We start from the raw sequence: 19891 nt of genomic DNA, 5'->3' as shown, positions 1-19891 counted from the left end.
TAATGAATAATTATGACAATGATCATGATGATGATGGCGGCAATAATGATAATAATGGCAATGATGATGGTGAATATTTATTCTAAGGTTCTCAATATCGATGAACATTCGATGATCACATTTAAGATGTTTGCAGTGATGGCGGCACTCAGTGAAAGGATGTGCACAATGGAGTAAGTAAACTTAAGTTACAGCAGATGTTATTGTAATAAATGAAATTAAACAGACATTAATTTATTCAAACGGGTGTTTCAATAAGGAAAAAATAAAAGTGCAATCAGTGTGTAGATTTCATAATACAGTGTAAATGTATGCCAACTCTGTGCATAAGTATAAACATTTTAAAACAAATTGCATTGCAGCTCATTCAGCCAACATCTAATCGACATCTCCGATCTAATGGACATCGAGCGTAAAATGGAATTATACAAGGTATGGTATCTTCTCAACAAATTATCTCCATTATAATTTCATGATTTTTTCTAACCAAAAGGTATTTATACTTTCATCTCAGAAATACTTTCATGTTACATGTTCCAATCAGTTAAGTATAGGTTTATCACATAGGGTAATACGTTTTGGGGAACATTTATCATTTCCCTACCCCCTGGTTCTTAATTGATTTGTTTACATTGCCAAATTATTTGTAAAGTTGGTCGTCACGGAACAAAGGTAATGTCCGAGTTGCAAGCAACACTTTATACTTGGGAGAAATTGGGGTAAAACTCAGAGATTCTAGTTAAATTCTACTTTAAATTGTACTACACTATGTTATTCATTAAAATTCTGAAACATCTGTGGTCAAGACGAGAAGAAAATAAGGACACGAACAGCGGCACAACCATAAGATTGATTCATTGTTATTTTGCCAAAAGTAATGTTCTAACTTTTTTTGTTCGGTTAAAATTATCCAGTAACGGCACAATTTTCCTGACACGAAGCGGGAGCGTACGGAGCGGGGCAAGGGACAGCTTAGAACCACAGAGGATGAAACCTGTTTTAGAGTTTCATATTCTTTTAAAAGTACGTTGGGGAACTCTCTCTTGCTGAGCTAAGAGTACCAACCTTGGTTGGACATTTACTTGTTGATGGTAGCAGGTGTACAATGTAAATGTTATATCTGAGAGGGGAACCCTTCTCTTTAAGACGCGGTGTTCCAGCATCGATTTTTTGCGCTTATAATTTCTATTTAACGTGCCCGCCACCTTCAAATCATCCACGAGCTGTTTTCAGGTTAAGTTGATTGGTGCACTTGACCCAGGGATTGCGTTTTGGTGTCTTTACTTTAATTGAAAATTTTCATCGAATCATTATTTTTAAGTTCTTTTAAATATTTTGCCTTTCTTTCGGTTCCGATTAAATTGCTCCGCTTATTAAGAACCAGAGAATATAAGCATAAGCTATTTGGGTTTGCATGCTAACGTAGTGTTTCTTTTACCCTCTGCAGGCTATGTTTTACTGCAATGTAAATTCAGAGCGAAGTGATAATCACATTACAGCTGAATCACTACACATTGAACTTCGTGCTGGCGGACTAAACAGAGCCCAGGAAGAGTACATCATGTCACTCATGAAGCCCGATGAATATAGTGACGTAAGCATGTTTGAATTAGGCCTATGGATGAATGAAAGGACAAATTCCCAATGTTTTATATAGCATTAAACGAAATGACCATATATCTTAACTTAAATTACTAAAATCTAGAATTAGGTCTATGTGTTTGAATATTATTGTAGTTTATAACTTGATATAATTTAATTTGTTGTTGAATTATAAAAAATGATATGCCGGTGGCATTTCAGTACTGTGCTATTGATATAATATCCATAATGGTGATTATTTTCAAGGAAAAACTATTATAGCCTATATAATGCACGACTGAAATTACTTACGTCTATTATTGTATAATTAGGCTATGAATTTAATAGTTACATCATTACAATATATGTCACTTCCTATATTGTAATTACATAATACTGTATAAGCTATACATTTTTCTACCCTCGACAGATATCTTTCATTGACTACATGGCGTACATACCTCTTTTTCTGTCAATGCATGAAAACATTATCGATAATCCACTGGACATGGAAGAAAAATATAACATGAAGACGAATAACGTCCAACAGCGCGATATGAATCCTCTTGGTTTACCGCTGAGGCGGGAGTTCATTGATGCTGCTAAACCAGGCACTGAAAGGAAGGTATCTTCAACAAGACTTAGAAGCTTCATTGAAAAGGGGGATTTGTTAAGCCGAGGCGCTACAAGTTCAACAAGGTAGATACTTTTTAAATAATATATCTTGATATTAATTATATTATTATTATTAATATTACTATTTATAATATTAGGCCTATTGTTATTATTACTACTATTATAATTATTATTACTATTACTATTATATTATTATAAATATCATTACTACAGTATTATTATTAAAATTATTAATAGATCATTGATAGTTTCTAATAATTTAGCTGTAGCATGAATGTAACTTTATTGTATATCCCATTTTATTCTCATTAACAGCCTTCCCAGAATTCCATCGGCAAGGAAAGGTTCTAGTAAATGATCACTATCGATCATATCAGTGTTAAATGAAGCTACAGTTCAGAAAAAATACCAGCGTCGTAAACAAAACTTTTTACATATGGATGTAGACACTTCTCATTCTATTGAAGCTATGTATGTAGAAAAATAAAATGTATAGGCTACAGTGTGTAACTAAACGAGAAACAAAAACTACAAAACAGATAGGTTACGGTAGTAAAAGGCAAATGATTTGTGTTGGTTTCCCGTTGTTATCTAGTGACCACGCTATATGCATATTAGGCATTAGACGTACCGGTACATAAACGATGTGTTCGTTAGACAACACATTTATAGGACTAGCGCATTTTGGTCTTGCTCTGATTGATCATAATGATCACGTGTTGTTTGACTGAGACTTTGAAAAGGTCCATTATAAATTGTATAAGACTTTAGTGTCAAACATTAAATAAAATTTCCAAATTCATTAAAAAAAAATCCATAAATTGCCAAGTACTTCAGCTTCAGTTAACAGGCCTTACAAATTATCCGTCCCTTTTGTAGCCTACCTGTAGCCCTAAATGTTTAAAAAAAAAATTTCATTTCAATGTCAAAACATCAAACGGTTTAGATTGACATTGGTACTATACTGGATATGATTGTAGTCATATTGTATGGTCTGTTGTATTGTACCCTGTAAAAATCATCTTGATAAATATGTACATTTTGGAAAAAAAGAAACTATAATATATCTTATTTATTTAAAAATAATACTGTACTGATTTCTAACTAATTGGGCGTATTTATTTATTTATTTTTCATGGTGGAAGGGCGACTAGTGGTGGGAGAGGAGCGAGCGTTTAGTTTTCGGGGGTGGGGGGATGTCAGGCACCCTTAGATGCACCATCGCATAGGCCGATGAAGCAAACTTCATCTGGCTAAATCAGGGTCCACTGAGGTGTGGGGGTGGAAGTCGAAAGTGAAACGACCGAAAGCTGTGACTTCGACTGGAACTATATAGATTAAAAAATTAATGGTTTTATAATGTTATAATGTAATCGTAATGTAGTTTCTTTTTTTAAATAAATTGTGCAACTTGTCTGTCATAATAGACTTAAATTGTTTTAATGTATTTCCTCTGCCTTAGATTTTGTGAAGAAATTATTAACTAAATAGATACATCACTAGACGGTACTCCATGTTTAAATGGTACTGTAATCTTCGACTAATATCAATATTTAAATACTGTACTGGTAAAGGTTTGTCGTATGTTGGAACATATACTACACTCATTTGTTTTGTAATTGATAGAAATGTTGTGGCTTTATATGTATCTGTTGATGGGTACTTCACTTTATAGGCTGAAAAAAAAACACTGAAAAATTTCTAACATTTTAAGAAAATGTTGTTTAAACCATGAAATAATTTAAATAAAATTGTTTTCTTAATCTTAAAGTATAGACATCAACAGCATCATCTATCATTTTCATAACTGTAGTCAGAAGGAAGTGTGCATCATTTACGTTTACATTGTGTAAAAAGAGAATTGCTTATTATATTATCGTGGTTGTGCTAGTCAATTTTGTTTATTCTAAATGCCAAAGAAATGTTAAAGTGCAAAGGTGACAGATTGTTCAATTTTAAACATTCCAAAATGATATCTTTCAGTGCATATCACAATTATAAAGTGTATTTATTGTCCATAAGTCTCAAAATGTGAACATTGTACTGTACTTATTTTCTATGAATCAGTGAAGTGGTGAGTGATGAAGGGAGACACTTTGACCTCCATAGAAAGTAGATTTATAGTTGCTTGTAAATGAGCTTTGTGACAGATTATGTTCTATTTTGCAGTAGTGAAACATTACCAGGTTTGCACTATATTTTTAATAAGTGGAATGTGTTAAAACCCCACCCACTGTACACTTTGCGTAAACACTACTACTATAAATTCTATTAGGATGACATTTTAAATACTGCGTGTTTCAGTTCTTGTCTAATAGATCCCCAAGAAGATGTGTTTCACTATTAAGTCTAATACTCTATTTTATAGATATTTTTTGCACTTATGAAGCCTCAAGATCTTTAATAGGTCATTATGAATAAACTACTTACTTATTATCTAAGCATAAAAATAATGTGTTTCATTGTGCCCTTAGTCTGAGACAACTATACAAGTTGTATACTGTAGTTGTCACAGCAACAGTATAGTAGTGAAACATGGAATGTATTAAGAAACAGTATACAGTAGTTATTGAATATTAGCATGCTGGTAGAGGGCACAACATAGATCTTGAAGTTTATTCTATTTCTTACACTTTGATTACATACCAATGAAACCTTTCTCTAAGCCCCGCCCTTTGAATATTGCTAAGGTCCCACAAAACAATAGCGCAAGTGTATGTAAACATGCGCGTTTTTGTCGGACAATCCGTGTATGTAACACATGCGAGTATTCATGGCCCTATTCTGATTGGTCAGTAGTTAAGTTTGATTGACACTCAGGAAATGTATATTACAAATCAGAGCTTTACATTTAGAATCTAAACAATTTCAGAGCATTAAATAATGTAGGAACCAATTAAATGCTATTCTTAAAGTACTGTAAGAGAAACACTACAAACAAGATGCATTTCATACAAATATAGTTAATAAATTTTGGGTTCTATGACTTCATTCTTTCTCCACTAGCTTCTTTTTTTTAAAGTTTACTTTTTCATTATATTTACTTATTCCTATGCCACATGCAGTCAGTGTTTCAATGTGTGTTACTACCAAGCAATTCTTTTTTTATTGGCTTTCTTCTTTTTTACTTTACTGTGTGCATTCCTTGCCTTTGCTTTTTTCACCTGCCTGTGGTTCATCCAGTTTGGGTAATTTCCGTGTTCATTTTTTAATGTTTTTAGATTCCTTTTGGAGTCAACTTCCATAATGTGATCATCAACATCTAACACAAAAAAAAAAAGGAATGAGTTTTATAAAATTTTCATATTTATGCAATTGATAAAAAAGTTGCTATAATGTGAATCATGAAAATAGGCACAATAGAATGCATTATACAGTACTAAAAAAATAAGGAATACAAATAATATATAAAATAACAAAAAAAAAACCCTTTCGCCCACTTCAAAATATTTAAAAATGAAAATTTTGGCTGGCCCCTTGCGAACTGCAGAAGTTATAGTGGAACACCGGCACATAAATGTAATGGATAAGTTGTCCTTTATTCCACCTACTCTCATGTGAGAGATATTCGAGAAGCTGGGCATTTAAAAACCAAATAAATTAATAAGGCTATTCAAACAGTTAATAAATTAATGTTTCCACTAATTAAAGAGCAACCAATACCAATGGTCAATGATTAATGGATGCACACTTATGCAGTAAACATGCCTTAGGTGCTTCAAAAAACCCACAGAGGACAAACTAGGTTGAATGTTTGAAACAAAAAACATGAGAGGAAGCAAAATTTAGAAGGGATAAAGATATAATTTTAAATGTGCTTTAAAAGGCTTTGCAGATATGTTGATGGTAAGGAGATAGTGTACTTGGGGGCCACCAAATGAAGAGTCCAAGTAAGCAGCGGGTACTGCAATGTTGATACAGTCGAGTCCGCCAAAGTCGACTCTGTTTAAGTCGAAAATTCGCGTCAGTCGAATTTTTTAAAAAGTCCCAATTCTTTCCAATGTATTACTGTGTAAATTGTTTGTTTAATTCGAATTTTTATAAGTTGAATTTCGGCTATATCGACGGAATTTTCCTGTCCGGATAGGCCGATTTTAAAGTAATTTCAACCACACAAGTCGTAGTTCCAAATTTAGTAGCGCACGTGGGAAAAATACACAACAGTGGGAAAATACGAAGTTCAATCCTTGTTGTATGGCAACAAGTTAGTCATGTCAAACTAACACCTCAGACAGCGCGCTGTGGAACTTGGCTCACATGGTCGTATGTCGTAAGTTGCAGTCTACTCTCACAATACAGACACCCCTCCGGATCGGCTCCAATGTTCGGTTTTTTGTCCAGTTTAGTTTGTAAAACTTGTACTGAACCCATTTCGAACAAGATTGTTGTAGTCAGGGCCTAGCTATTTAATTAATTTATCAAAGCCCTGGATTCTTTTGACTGCCTAGCCTACGCAAATTCAACACATTATTTAATACGTACAGTACCTGTTGTTTTGCTGTACTGCTCAGAAAATTTAATTAATAAAACTGATGCGAATTTTATATTGTTTTTGCGTGCATTTCTTTAGGTCTGATTATGTTTTTCCAAGCACACATTCTTCATTGGGCAATGCCACTTGCTGGTCGGCAGTCTAGTTGCAAACAGAACAGGTTGCGCCCCCAAAAACTCTTCCTGCCCGCCAATTGGTCCATTTTCGTGGGGTGTTTTGCAGACTAGACATGTGCTTCGGCTGTGATGACGTCTGATCGCCCAAAGTTTTAAATGCGTGACAGTAACAAGCTCGGTGTAATCAAGAATGTTTTAATTAAATAAGTTTATAAAACAAAACAAAAAACAAATAAGAAACCCTCATATGTATATTTTAGAGTCAAATCTAAATAAACCTGACAAATTATATTTTATTCTCTACAAATTTCCTCCGTAATTAAATTAGCAACATGTTTTGAAAAGCGTCTTGAGTTTAAAGAATGAATGAGGTGCATTTGAAATTTACACCGACGAATCTAACGAATTTGAATTAGACGTTACTGAAAAGAGTAACCAGTAGAAACTTGCTTTGTTGAGTTCCCTCTTTATTGCAGGTTGATTCCAAATGGTTTTTAAGGATTAAAAGCAAGAATATACACTTATTAAAACATTGGAATGCATAAATTTCACTTCATAATTAACAAAGAAAACATCTACTGGTGTGTCGTGTTAATCAACAGATAATCTCCATGGCAATGCGAGTATAGCTAAGTGTCTCGTTTTCACATCGTCTGGTATGCTTGTCATTAAACGATGTCTATTAAACTATCGTCTGGTTTTTCGAGTGAGTGTTACCGTCCTGAATTGGACAAATCGTCCGAGATTTGGAATAGGGAGTTCATGTTTTCGAAAAGTATTTTATTAAAAGAAGAATAGGAATGAGTTTGGGACTTAAGAAAATGTTCAGTTTTGTGTGAAATTCGATTTTGTGGGCATTGAGTACACATAGTATTGTTCTATGTTAATATATTTTTTTTCGAAAATGTGCAAGTCGAAATCTGTATAATTCGAACTTTTTATGCCAGTCCCATTAGATTCGACTTAGGCGAACTCGACTATAGTAATTGTTATTGTCGTGATGGAATAGACAATAACTGGATTTGCGCAAATCGAATTCAACCCTGGCCATCAGGTGCAAGCTCAGTCGTCTAGAGGTATGATGCCAGGCAAGTGATCTGGAGATCGTGGGTTCAAGTCCCACCTGAGAACAACTTGCGATTTCTTCGCAATTGTTTTCACACATACTGAGTATTCAGTACGTTTCCACATCAGGTAGGGCAAAATTACACCTATACAATAATAACAACAGTTATAAATACTATTATTAAATATATTGCTATGTTATAGCAGAATACACAATACTTCAGTTCGCTTTTAAACAAAACTAAAACTAAAAGTATTATGTTTAATGGACAACCTTTCAGCCCAGTCTCTCCAGATCCTCACCTGCATCCAGTTTCAAACTTCTCTATACAAAGACTTAATAATGGGATTATCACCAACAATCCTCATTTGAAGCTTGGCCCCAAGTCATAAGTGATTAATTTGATACATACCTTCATTGTCTACATCCATATTCTGTTTAGGATTTTGTTTACTTCTTGTTTCTGAAGATTTCTGTTTACCTTCAATTGTTTCTTGAATATCCATTCCAAAATAATTATAACCAGGAATTTTACTAAGATTGTAACGAGTACCAGTAGCCTGGTTCACCTCATCTTTCTTGATTAATTCACGAATATCAGAAACTAAAGACAAGAGAAAAAAATTAATGGTATTAGAGTTTATTAATAATTTAGACTAAACAAATTCTACATCAGAGATGTGCACCTATGGAATCGGCTATACCACTTGAAATACAGTAGACAGAGATTCATGGATCTCATTCCAGCTGTAAGGAGTTTTATACTCTCTACAATCACGAATTATACATTCAACTGTTTTAATTATGATTTGCTGTTGCATTTTTTGTACACTGTCTGTCTAAATCAAACTGTGTACAGTAGCTAATAAATTATGTACAATTCACTACAATTTATCATTCTACTGTTTTGCCCTTGTCGGAGAAAAAAACTGTCTACAATTAAGTTTGCTGTTTATTTATCCTTCCACCAACAAGGGTATTTTCTTGTCCTTTTTGTCCTTTTGTATATTTGTTTGAATTGCTGAAATAAATGAAATGAAAACTGAAATTCTTTATAAATCTTGCACAATGAGTTAACAAATATTGATTGCATATACATACACAATTTGTGAACATACATGCAGATAAATTTATTGTTTCAACTAACACAAAAATACAACTAGTGTACTTACAATTATATCTTTTTGGCTCAGTATCTGCACCTTGCATATTCAAACATTTTTTTAGTCTTTGTAATTCTTTAGGAGCATTTTTAGTCCTTTTGATGTTTCTCAGCTTCCTTTTCCGCTTACTTCGAATACTTTTAGCCATCTGAAAAATAGCAACAAAGAGAAATTAAAAAAAATATGGTTGTGATCGAAGAAGAGCCTAGAATACTGTACTGTTATTATACTGTACAGTATTACGGTTTTAAGATGCGGGGACAATTTTCAAACTGTTCAGGGGTAGCTCGTGCACAATTAAATCGATTTGCACTTTTAATACTATTTATTCTTCTGTTGGTGGACTAGTGTGACAGGCTTATCATTCACAATTTAAAGTGTCTGTTATTAAAGACAGCAAAAAAAAAAAACCTGGTGTAATTTATGCTCATGAAATGTAGAATCATCCAATTACTGTAGTTGCAGCCACAATACTGGTTTTGTTGAAATAATTAATGGCCTCTCTATTAGTATACTAATTCATGTTTTAATTAATATATTATTAACTTACTAAAAGTTTTTTTTTTACTCTTTACTTGTCACTCTATACTCTACTATAATCTCCTAATTATAATATACAGTTATTACTATCTTAATTATGGTTTATTTTACGTGAATAATAAAATTATTGTAATTTTTTTTTCATTATTATTATTATTTTTATCATTATTACTAGTATTATTATAATTACTGTATATATTAATATATTAGGCCTATATTTATTTTTTTATAGAATTGAGATATTCAATGCCCAAATAAGTGTTTAGTGTATGGAACGCCAAGTAGAGTAATCAATGCGTGAATTAGATATCACAGTGCAACGTTGGCGGCAGGTTAGGGGTATACTGTATTTTAGGTAAATCATCCGTCATAAAATACAAATTGTTGAAATAAAGAGTAAATAAATATGTATTGTTTGTCTACTAAGAATTACACAATACCGTTTAAATATGTAATAGCATTATTATTAAGAATGATTGTTTTACAGAGTATTTTTAAGAGCATAATATTTAGTTAAGAAGTGTTTTACATTTATTTTATCCTGCAAAATATTCTACTGTAAGTTGAAACTTTATTGCTTGGACCGGTTGAAACTAGGCCTAGGAGGCCTAGACTAGAGAGTAGAGAGGCTAACCCTACTAGCTAGTAGTAGTAGGTAGGGCGAGCTGGTAGGACAGGCCTCCCCTTATACTGAATAGAGTAGAAATTAGGCTTAGGCCAGTACCTATATGAATAGGCCTAGGCCTCTACGGCTGTGTAGACCCACCCCAGATTAGATGCTTCTACTAGGCCTAGCGGCTAGCCTAGGGCCTAGGCCTATTAGTATTTATATACTAACTAAGACCTACCCTAGGCCTGGCTCTAGCCAACTTTGGCTAACTTCCATATCAGACTCTGTAACTATACTACATAAGGCCTATTATATATAATACAGTTGTAAAATAACGGACAAACCTTAAAATCAGAAATCTATGACTAGCCGAAGCGTAAGCCTGGGCTGCAAATAGAGACACCACGCACGGCTAAAAGAACTAAAACATCCACAATGAATGGGGTCGAGTCGCGGCGTGTGTGGCGTGGCTAATGTGTGGATTCGGCGGACCATAATCATGATTGGGCCGCATAAAATATAAATCTTATTTTAACACATATAACTTTTATTAATATACAAAAGTAAATAAAACAATTGCAGCATTACTTATCGTTTCAAGTTTCTAATAAATTTTATATGATAAGTTAGCTTTTTAAAATTATTTAACTAGCAAATTATTTCTTCTTTTTCTGTATAATTGTAGTGTACAATATTATATTACAGCATCATAGATGTCAAAGGTTAATTTTGTTTTCAAGGATTTGTTACAAGCTAGGCGTCGCGTCGTGTTGTCGTCTCTGTGTTGTTTGTGTGTGTGTGTGTGGATTGTGGTGTTTTTTTTGTAATGTATATTCGTTTATTTGAATTATTTTTATTTCTTTATTGCACCAGTATCTTCCTCTTTTGTCATGTCACTATCTTGTTTGGTTTTGAGAGTAGCATTTTTGACGAAACTACTTTTGGAATTGAGACCCGTTGTGGTCAATGTGAACCAAGTTTTCAACCTGAATAAGTGCTCCTCATCACTTTTGTTATGTTTGTGTTTCTATTTTTGTCTATTTTTTTTAGACAGTCACCAGTGATGAGTATAAGGCGAATAATATAGATGTGAATGTTACTTTCCATCTACGTGATTAAAGTAATCTTTTCTGAGGTGACTAGTATGGAGCTAATTTTTTACTGGTTTTCCAACCATGACTGAGTGGCTGTGTACAGGCCTACCCTAGGCCTATATTTTGTTTCGTTCGTTACCAAATAATTATATTCTGAGTATACTGTGCAGTATATTCCATTGATGAAACAGTATCGTGTGGTGGAGAGTTGATTTCTTTTTATTGATGTTTGGTTTCGGTCTTCTTGTTAGACTAGTCCTTCCTAGGCAGGCTAAGTTACTATCAGTACCAGTAGTTGTGTGTGCCCTAAATACTACTGTATACTTTTTAGGCACGCTATTTCTGGTAGCCGAATATTCTCACAAAGAATGGATAATAATAATAATAATATTTCTTTTTTTTTGGGTGGGGTGGTGCCTCTGTTGAGTGTTTGCTGTCATTCAAGCATTGTGTTGTGTTATTAGGCTCCAACTTCACCGGACTGTTTTAAATTGTTTTTTCTGCATGGCAAATAACTACTCTAGCCAGCCCAACTGAAGGCGACTTCAAAAATTTTACAACAGCGGATTTGACATGTTACCTGGATACCAAGTCACCCCTTACCAGTTTATGTTACAGAACACACCCCCTTACAAAATTTTCCCTGCGAATTCCCTGCATTTTTAAGGCTGGCCAATTATACATGATGTCAGTGTTTTACAGCTGCCGTACCAGTTTTTTTCCCTTGGCCAAATTCATCATGACAGCATAAATCAATATTGTGGGAGGTTAATGATGAAGCCGCAGAGAAGTGGTTAGTTTAAAGTCGCAGAGTTTGGGATCACGAAACACTGTTGCACATTGGTCTGTTAAGTACCACTCCAAGAAGGTGCTGTCAAGCAAATGTTTTTAAATTGAACAATCACTAGCGCCACAACGTCCATTTAATTTGTTGGCCGACCGTAGTACGACACAGTGAGTGCCCAGCTTTAGGGCGGCATCTTAGCACGTACACAAATTTTGACTCGCAATGGTGTGACATTGAGTGGCAGGCATCCAGGTAAACGCAACATAGCCATTTGTTACTCAGTTCATGCCGAAGTTTAAAACAGCAGACCCATTTTTTTAAAAGATGACCCATTTTACTAAAAAACTCTGGACCCATTTTCTTAAAATTTGACCTATTTTATACAAAATATGAGAATCTGGACCCATTTTTCAGATGTCCACTATTTTGTGCAAAAACTGCATAATTTAGACCCATTTTTGAAAAATGTGGGACCATTCTATGTGGACCCATTAGAAATATTGTGTGAGAATGTCCCAATAGCTGGCTACGGCATTGAAGTTGAATTGAGAACACACAACTTGATATTTCTAGTCAGTATGACAAATAGTCATGCACGAAGTACCATAAAACTCTTAATAGAAACCCCGAGTCACTATTCCTTTAAGTTATTAGGCTGGGTTACAATTAAAATCCTGCACAATGACAGGAATTGAACCCATGACAATAGGATTGAAAGGCAGGCTGAGGTGGCCAGTGGTGGGTGGGGGTTCTGGTGAAAGTGTCCACACTACGTTACCGCCAACTCGGTTGGCGGTGACGCGTGAACATTTTCAATATTTTGTACCTGTGGATGCCTGGAAATTGAATTTAAATTACCTTTTAATTCTTTTCATTTTGGACATTGATTGAGTTAAGATAAATTAAAAAAAAAAAAAAAAACCGAATTAATTAGATAGGTGCCATCTTTTAAATTACCTTTTAATTCTTTTCATTTTTTACAAATTGAGTTAAAATAAATAAATAATAATTTAAAAAAAAAACCGAATTAATTATATAGGTGCCCTAAAATGGCACTTGAATATTTAAAATTACAAAAATTACCATATCCAACTGAGGCCCCACCATGGTTCGGATGGTGAAAAAAGAATTTGAGAATTATAAATGCCCGAAAATAGTACCGGTACTCATATTACAATTACAAGATCTACCATATCCTCATGAGCCCCACCATGGTTTTGGGCCGCAGATGAGTAAATTTTAAGAATTTGAGACTTCATAGTTGCCCGAAAACGGCTCTTTGATATAATATTTATGAAAACTACCATCTACCTCAGGCCAATTATTTTTTAATTATGTTTGTCAATGTATTCTAAATGATTTAATGGCGAAGTAAATGGTATGTCATTGGCGGCTCGAGGAATTTGAAATAGAAGGGGCCCAGGGAGGGACATGGAGAGTTTGTACCACCATGATTTGGGCCGTTGAGGCAAGAAAATATATGATTACGCACCTCGGATGGCCGGAAAATGCTCTCTCAGACTTAATAATTTTCTATATTTTGAAAAAATAGTGGGAGGGTGGCTGGGCCGCTCTTTAATCTGCCACTGAATATTACGATCATCGATAAATTATTATTAAACAAATGATTTCTCCAGAAATTAATACTGTAATTCTATTGTTACAACCAGTCAGATACACCATGTATAAAATAAGTTCCCATGAATATGCACTATGGCCTACTGAAGCCTCCAAAAATCTTATTTATAGACGCTACCGTATGTCACTTGATCGGTTTCCAAATGGTAACATGGGGATGTAAACACACAATTAAGGAGTGCAACAATTTGGATGTAATTTTATTTATATATTTTAAAAATCAATCCGTCAATGGATATGATCCCCCCCCCTCGGATTTGGGGGGTGGGGGGCTCTGTGGACTGTCGCAACGAGGGCGCAGGCGGTATGCCACTGCACCAGAGCCCCAATTTTGGACCCTGGTGCAGTTTGAGACTTTTAGATACCGGAAAATGGTACTTTAATAAATAAAATTTAAAAAAATTACTAGGCCTATATCGACCTCAACCCCATCATAGTTTGAGAACATTTTATGTATTGGGGACTTCTAGATACCGGAAAATAGCACTTTAATACTTTATGTCAGTTAATTTATGTCAGTTATTTTTTTAACGTTTAGAAATAGACATTTAACAATTTTTTCCAACCTCTGAAAGGAGTGGAGGAGGATGGGGAGGATGCATCCCCTGAGTGTCAAGTTAACCACTAAGCTATTCAACTCAACTCTTAGAGAAGAAACGTTAAATTTAGTTTTACAGTTGTCCATATATGATATAGGGATATGTTGCAGTTATGCATCCAAATTAACCATTGCGTGTGTCAAAATTATGAAGAACACCCCCAGGTCCAGGTATTAAGATGATTTCACTGACTTTAATTTTGAAATCAAGAAATTGATTTGAAGTGTCAAAATTATATTTGGTAATGGCACCTTTACATTATTTATGAAATACTATGTTCAACTGTGGGGTGCTCCGTGTCTAAAAAAATCAGATAGGCTTATCTGAGTTTTCTAGATCTAGAAAATTTAGATTTTTAAATTATTAGACTGTACCGTTATACTTAGAGGGTAGTTTTTAACTAAAATAGGAAGTTTTAAACCAGAGGGTCCACTGATTATTTTCAAATACGAAAGAATAAGCCTAATACATACTCCAAGAAATGATATAGGTCTGCACGCAATCGTGCTGGGATTCAATATTTCGACACTTTGTTGGGTCATCATCAGGGAGTTTTCTTAAGTAAAAGGTGTTTCTCGTAGTTCTGGGTGTGAAAGGCAATTCAACAATTATTAAATTGTGGTCTGATAGTATTTTCATTAAAGTCAAAGAGAAAATAGGGGTTTTCGTTTTTCGGGTCTTCTGTATTCGTTTTGTAGACATTCATATAGGGCACTAGACTGGGTTCCAGTCCCTAAACTTTGTCTTAATCAGTAAAAAAGCTGGAAAAATGGATTTAGGCACCAATGACGTTCCATATTACCTATTTGCTTGGCGTTTCATAGTATACTTTTTCTTGGATTCGCATCAAAAAAGTTTATTGACATAAACTAACGCTGGTAGCGCTTTCCGAAATGTGCTAATACTACGAAAAATCAATAAATTAGAGATTTGTGGCAAGTCAATAAGGCACTGGTATTCATCCCCCGCCCACGGGCCAACTCTGTCCCGCGAAGGACTTTGATCAGGCCCGCGCAACATTGCTAAAAGATATAAATCAAATGAAATCAAACAAACACAGACTACATTGATCCCAGCCAAACGATACAAACTATATCTTTTTTTTTCGCATGACTTTTCTAGAGACCTGCAATTTTAACACAATGCTCTACTACACTCTAAAAACACTTGGTCAAATTTTTGACTAAATATTTGGGTTTAAATTTTCTGACCCAGTTCTGGGTTAATGCAACCTAGAATGGGTCATCTAGATAGTTGACCCAACATATTGGGTCAATTTCATGGGTCAGTTTCACATAAAATGGGTTGTTACTATATTGGCCCAACTATCTGTTTTGTGCGTGTTAGATTATTATTATTATATTATTATAGTCACATGATATTTTCCAGCAAAGTTTTACCAGACTTTCCTCAACAGGCGTCGAAATGTCGTACGACGTATCATCGTGAAGGCCGGAAATGTCGCATTTTGTAGAAAGCAGGCAAATTAAATGGGAACTATATGCCTAGTTCAGTATTTGAACAGTTTCGGAGGTATGCAAATGTTCCAATTATAATGAAACCGTAAATTGTTATTGATATTTGTTTAGTGAGTTTATACAATATAAATAATCAATTTATTAAAAAATGGTGAAATTTACCATAAATAATGTGTGTTTTGTACTTAATAAAGAATTTTGATTGATTATCGATCTCATACATCAAGATTCCAAGAAATACTATAGTCTAATATGACCACAATATAAGGACGTTCGCTCTTTAAATATTCAGCATAGATAGTTACGGAGAATTTTGATTGTATATCAATATCATTATACACGTCAAGTTATATCCAAATTACAAGAAATTACGTTTTATGCGCGCACCAACGATTGCCAAATTTTTAATGCTTGGTGGATATATTGCTCTTCCAATATGTGTTGCTTGTGTGGATGAATATAATGCGTACGGTAACTATTATAATAATTTCATATTTCTAAACCTTGTTTTGGTTATATGATAAATTCACATGATAGATTACATCCGCAAGGTGCCCCTAAACCAAAAATCTCAAAATTGGATATAATACGTTTGTCCAGATCACGGCACAATAGATCACTGGTTAAAATGTAAAAAATTAAGATTTTTTGTTAAAATCACAGAAAATCACTAATTTTATATTCAGAGGATTCTCAACTCTCATGAAAATGTGAACCTTTTCAAATTTGGAGAGGTACGTACGTACCGATGGCATTAACCCATCCACTGGATATAGAGCCTGTAAAACGTTACATTTTAGTGACTTCCCAATTATTGAATTAATACAGTATTATCACGCTTATTAATTAGATATCTTCTCAATTTTCTTGTATTGTTTTAACATTTTGTTTTCACTTCCAACGCTGTTTGATTTCAAATTCACCATACCATTCTTGTCGTTGCCAGGGCCGAGGCTACGGGGATCTAGGGTTATATTTTCCCCTCCCCCTGTAAAAATAAAACTCAGACAAAAATAGACAACAAATTGTTATTTTGTTAACTATATAATATAGGCCCTCAGGCCTAATACAACCAGACTAAGTATCACTTCCATAAATGATCCTTAATCTGGATTGAAACCTAGACTCGAAAATAACCGGAATGCTGTCCGAGGAGAGGATAGTTTATTTAATGTGTAATAAAGTGCTCTCTATGTATTCCTGGGATGTTTTAATCTATTTCCTGAATATAGTATTGTCTCTTATACACATCGTTGTGTCATGGGTGCTGGCATTGAAACAAAAATTTGAAAGTAGGCCCCTACACAATTTATCTGGAACTGCCACAAACTTAACTTAAGAAATATTTCCTATAAAAACGCCGCAACATCTTCAACTTATGACTCGTTTGACAGTCTTTAATGCATTTGCTTTATGATAAGACACATAAACATAATAAATTAGAGCCTACATGTAGAATTTGGTTACGACTGGTGTAACAATAGCCATGAAGTTATTTACATTGCGGTCACAGGTAAAATAATAAAAAAAAAATATTAAATACTAAAGTATTCCACATTAGAAATGTAGAAAGTGTGATACGAGTTTATGTAGGCCTATTAGGTCTACCATAGATTTTCTTTAACTTATGTTCTTACTATAATTGTTGTTGTTGTTGTTGTTATTATTATTATTATTATTATTATATTGTTATTATTATTAATGATATTATTATTATTATTATTATTATTATTTATTTGTTTGTTTATATTCAATTTTTCAATTGGATTGTCAACGCATACGTACGTACGGCGATAGAGTCAAATAAACTGTTGCTTTCGATAATTTAATTACAATTCTCCCTAACGATTATTAATTTAATTACAATTCTCCCTAACGATTATTACACTGTAGGTGAGTTGTAATTAATTGTTACATAAAAGGTTCGATTTTCCCCATTTCTATTTCAGACCCTCATCGCAGACGCTGTTTGGTTCCTGAGATGACTTTTTGGTAACTGGGCATGCTCGACAACGTCACTTACTCAGTGCACATGCTCACCATGGCTGTCACCAAGCGCATGCTCACTGTTTTTTTTTTTTTTAAACGTTTCATGCATGTTCTTTGGTAACTGCGCTTGTGCATTGACTAAGTTCGGAATTCCCATTCCTTCGTAGTAAAAGCTACCGCTACCTACATTTTCTTAATGACTGTTTCCTCTTGACTGTGCAGCCTAAATGTGCGGCGCAAAAAGGTTGAATACCTAGGATATTGTGTCTATAAAACGAAGACATACATTCTTAGTGTATTCCCATAATCTGTGAAGTGCTCTACTATTAATACAAATGTTTTATAACAACTTTGTTTTCGATGGGCCAAAGGCGGGGTTTTCCTCATTTAGACACACACGGGTTGTCTATAAAACGAAGATAAAAACAGACCACAAACACAACCAAACATTTTGACTTTATGACAGCTTTATGTATTGAAAAAATGGGTCTCAGAATATCATGGTGGTCCAGAAATCTTGTTGAAAGAAAAGATACCCAGACGTGAATCCAAGAGGACCTAGCTGGCGCGGGTAGAAAATTTGATCGCCCAAAAGGCCTCAGAGGTTATTTTCGGGCGTCTAGAACACAGACATTTCGCGGGGCATGCCCCTAGTGACCCCCTAGAATATTGTTATCTCTATCGGCCTCAATTTTTGCCCTGTCTCTTATACACATCTAGATGTGTATAAGAGACAGGTTGCAGTTAGTAATAATATGAGCAACGCTGTGTTTTCACATGTTATTCCTATTCCCCAGAGGTTTAATCAAAACAGGTACATGTTATTCCTATTCCCCAGAGGTTTAATCAAAACAGGTTTAATGAGTACAACCATAATCAATCCAAGATAAACAGAATGTGCAGGCCCAGACACTGTACCGACATATTGCGGGATGCGATGTCCCCGATCTTCTCGACGGTAGCATAAGTGGGAAAAATTTTCATAGCAATCACAGCCTAGTGTTATCTTGCGTCCAAAACTGCTTCATGTGCTTCATGCTGCAGTACTAGATTTATAATTTGTTACTGTAGTTAACATGAAGACATCTTTTTGAAATCCTTTTTATTTAATATTATTGATATAAAGAGAGATTCCGTAGTTTAAATTTTCTTCTGTTTTCTGTTTTGTATAGCATGATTAAGACGTTGTAATTGAGATTAGAAATTTTCCCATCCCGGACAAAATTGTTGATTGTACTAGTTCAATTTACATAAAGACAACGTAATACCGGGATTGCAAAGCGCTTCTACAAAGATTTTTAATTAACAAATAAACCCGTACATTTAGGCTATATGCATTCATGTATATATACCATAATTAGTCTGTTTCACATTAGATTGTTGTTTGTGATTTACTACCCTACAACAATTAGTAAACCTTGATTATCTTGCCATAATGCGTAAATAATTAAAGGATGACACTTAAAAGTTAGTAGAGAGAAAAAAAAGAATTGTACCATTTAAAAAATACACATGAAAATTTTTACCTACACTAATTTAAATCCATAGGCACGTCATCAAAAAAAAAAGAAGTGTGTGGGTGTCTCCAAAATTATTTCAATCACATTTTGTGAATTGGATTTAAAGTCACTATAATATATGAAATTTAAAAAAATCTTAGATACACATCTATACATATTAGATGGCCTATTGATGTCATAAAAACAAATTACACATAATGTCAGAACTTTATTTGCCAATTCAGTTTGTCATCATCTTAATCTTTAGCACTTTTGTTGATTTACATTCCCTTAACCAGATACCATTTTCTTGAAAAAAAAAAGCCCGTTAAAACCGACATTACTTCAGGAAAATATATACGAACTCCAAGGCACATGTGTATATATTTTTGTTCTTGATCAATTCTGCTTAGGCGACCAGCCTCTTCCTAGCCAAAGCTTTATTATGAGCCAGTGCCTTCATTAGCAAACTCTTCTTTGCGGTAGCCTTCTTTACCTTCTTACCACGAGCCACAATAGATATAGCTTTCTTGTTCACATTGCCTGAAGGGTTGAAATTATCGCAATGTTTTTAAAATCTACAATTTACAGTCTATATATATA

General features: G+C 34.1%; 3 protein-coding genes across 5 annotated transcripts in view; 1 reads left to right on the top strand and 2 right to left on the bottom strand.

Moving 5' to 3' along the window:
• The window catches only part of LOC117114437 (trichohyalin-like), a 24627-nt gene extending 19969 nt beyond the window's left edge, over positions 1–4658 (top strand). For both annotated transcript variants that reach the window (XM_033258102.1, XM_033258104.1), the window contains 5 exons: positions 88–173; positions 363–432; positions 1448–1594; positions 2012–2280; positions 2533–4658. In XM_033258102.1, coding sequence (XP_033113993.1) covers positions 88–173; positions 363–432; positions 1448–1594; positions 2012–2280; positions 2533–2575 — 615 coding nt within the window. In that variant the 3' untranslated portion in view covers positions 2576–4658. The remainder of the gene's footprint in view (positions 1–87; positions 174–362; positions 433–1447; positions 1595–2011; positions 2281–2532) is intronic.
• Positions 4659–5184: 526 nt separating this feature from the next.
• LOC117114441 (protein LLP homolog) lies at positions 5185–10704 on the bottom strand. Its single transcript, XM_033258109.1, has 4 exons — positions 10549–10704; positions 9064–9202; positions 8304–8495; positions 5185–5479 (listed from the first exon to the last, which is right to left on the bottom strand). Exons 2-4 carry the CDS (start codon positions 9200–9202, stop codon positions 5304–5306), a joined length of 507 nt encoding a protein of 168 aa, XP_033114000.1. The 5' UTR covers positions 10549–10704; the 3' UTR covers positions 5185–5303.
• Positions 10705–19062: 8358 nt separating this feature from the next.
• The window catches only part of LOC117114436 (transcription elongation factor SPT6 homolog), a 22183-nt gene continuing 21354 nt past the window's right edge, over positions 19063–19891 (bottom strand). For both annotated transcript variants that reach the window (XM_033258100.1, XM_033258101.1), the window contains one exon: positions 19063–19831. In XM_033258100.1, the coding sequence (XP_033113991.1) occupies positions 19698–19831 (134 nt within the window). In that variant the 3' untranslated portion in view covers positions 19063–19697. The remainder of the gene's footprint in view (positions 19832–19891) is intronic.

Source organism: Anneissia japonica, unplaced genomic scaffold (genome assembly GCF_011630105.1).
Source record: "Anneissia japonica isolate Jap-2015-1 unplaced genomic scaffold, ASM1163010v1 scaffold3845_len455572_cov173, whole genome shotgun sequence".
NCBI lineage: Eukaryota > Metazoa > Echinodermata > Crinoidea > Comatulida > Comatulidae > Anneissia > Anneissia japonica.
This window is presented reverse-complemented; position numbering and strand designations above follow the sequence as displayed.

What these genes read in the sequence shown, in the direction of transcription:
- LOC117114441 (XM_033258109.1), bottom strand. Translation starts at nt 9,202, where the DNA reads ATGGCTAAAAGTATTCGAAGTAAGCGGAAAAGGAAGCTGAGAAACATC. An exon ending in TGAGCCAAAAAGATATAATT is followed by an intron (nt 8,496 to 9,063) that starts GTAAGTACACTA and finishes TCTTGTCTTTAG; the next exon opens with TTTCTGATATTCGTGAATTA. An exon ending in TATGGATGTAGACAATGAAG is followed by an intron (nt 5,480 to 8,303) that starts GTATGTATCAAA and finishes TTTTTGTGTTAG; the next exon opens with ATGTTGATGATCACATTATG.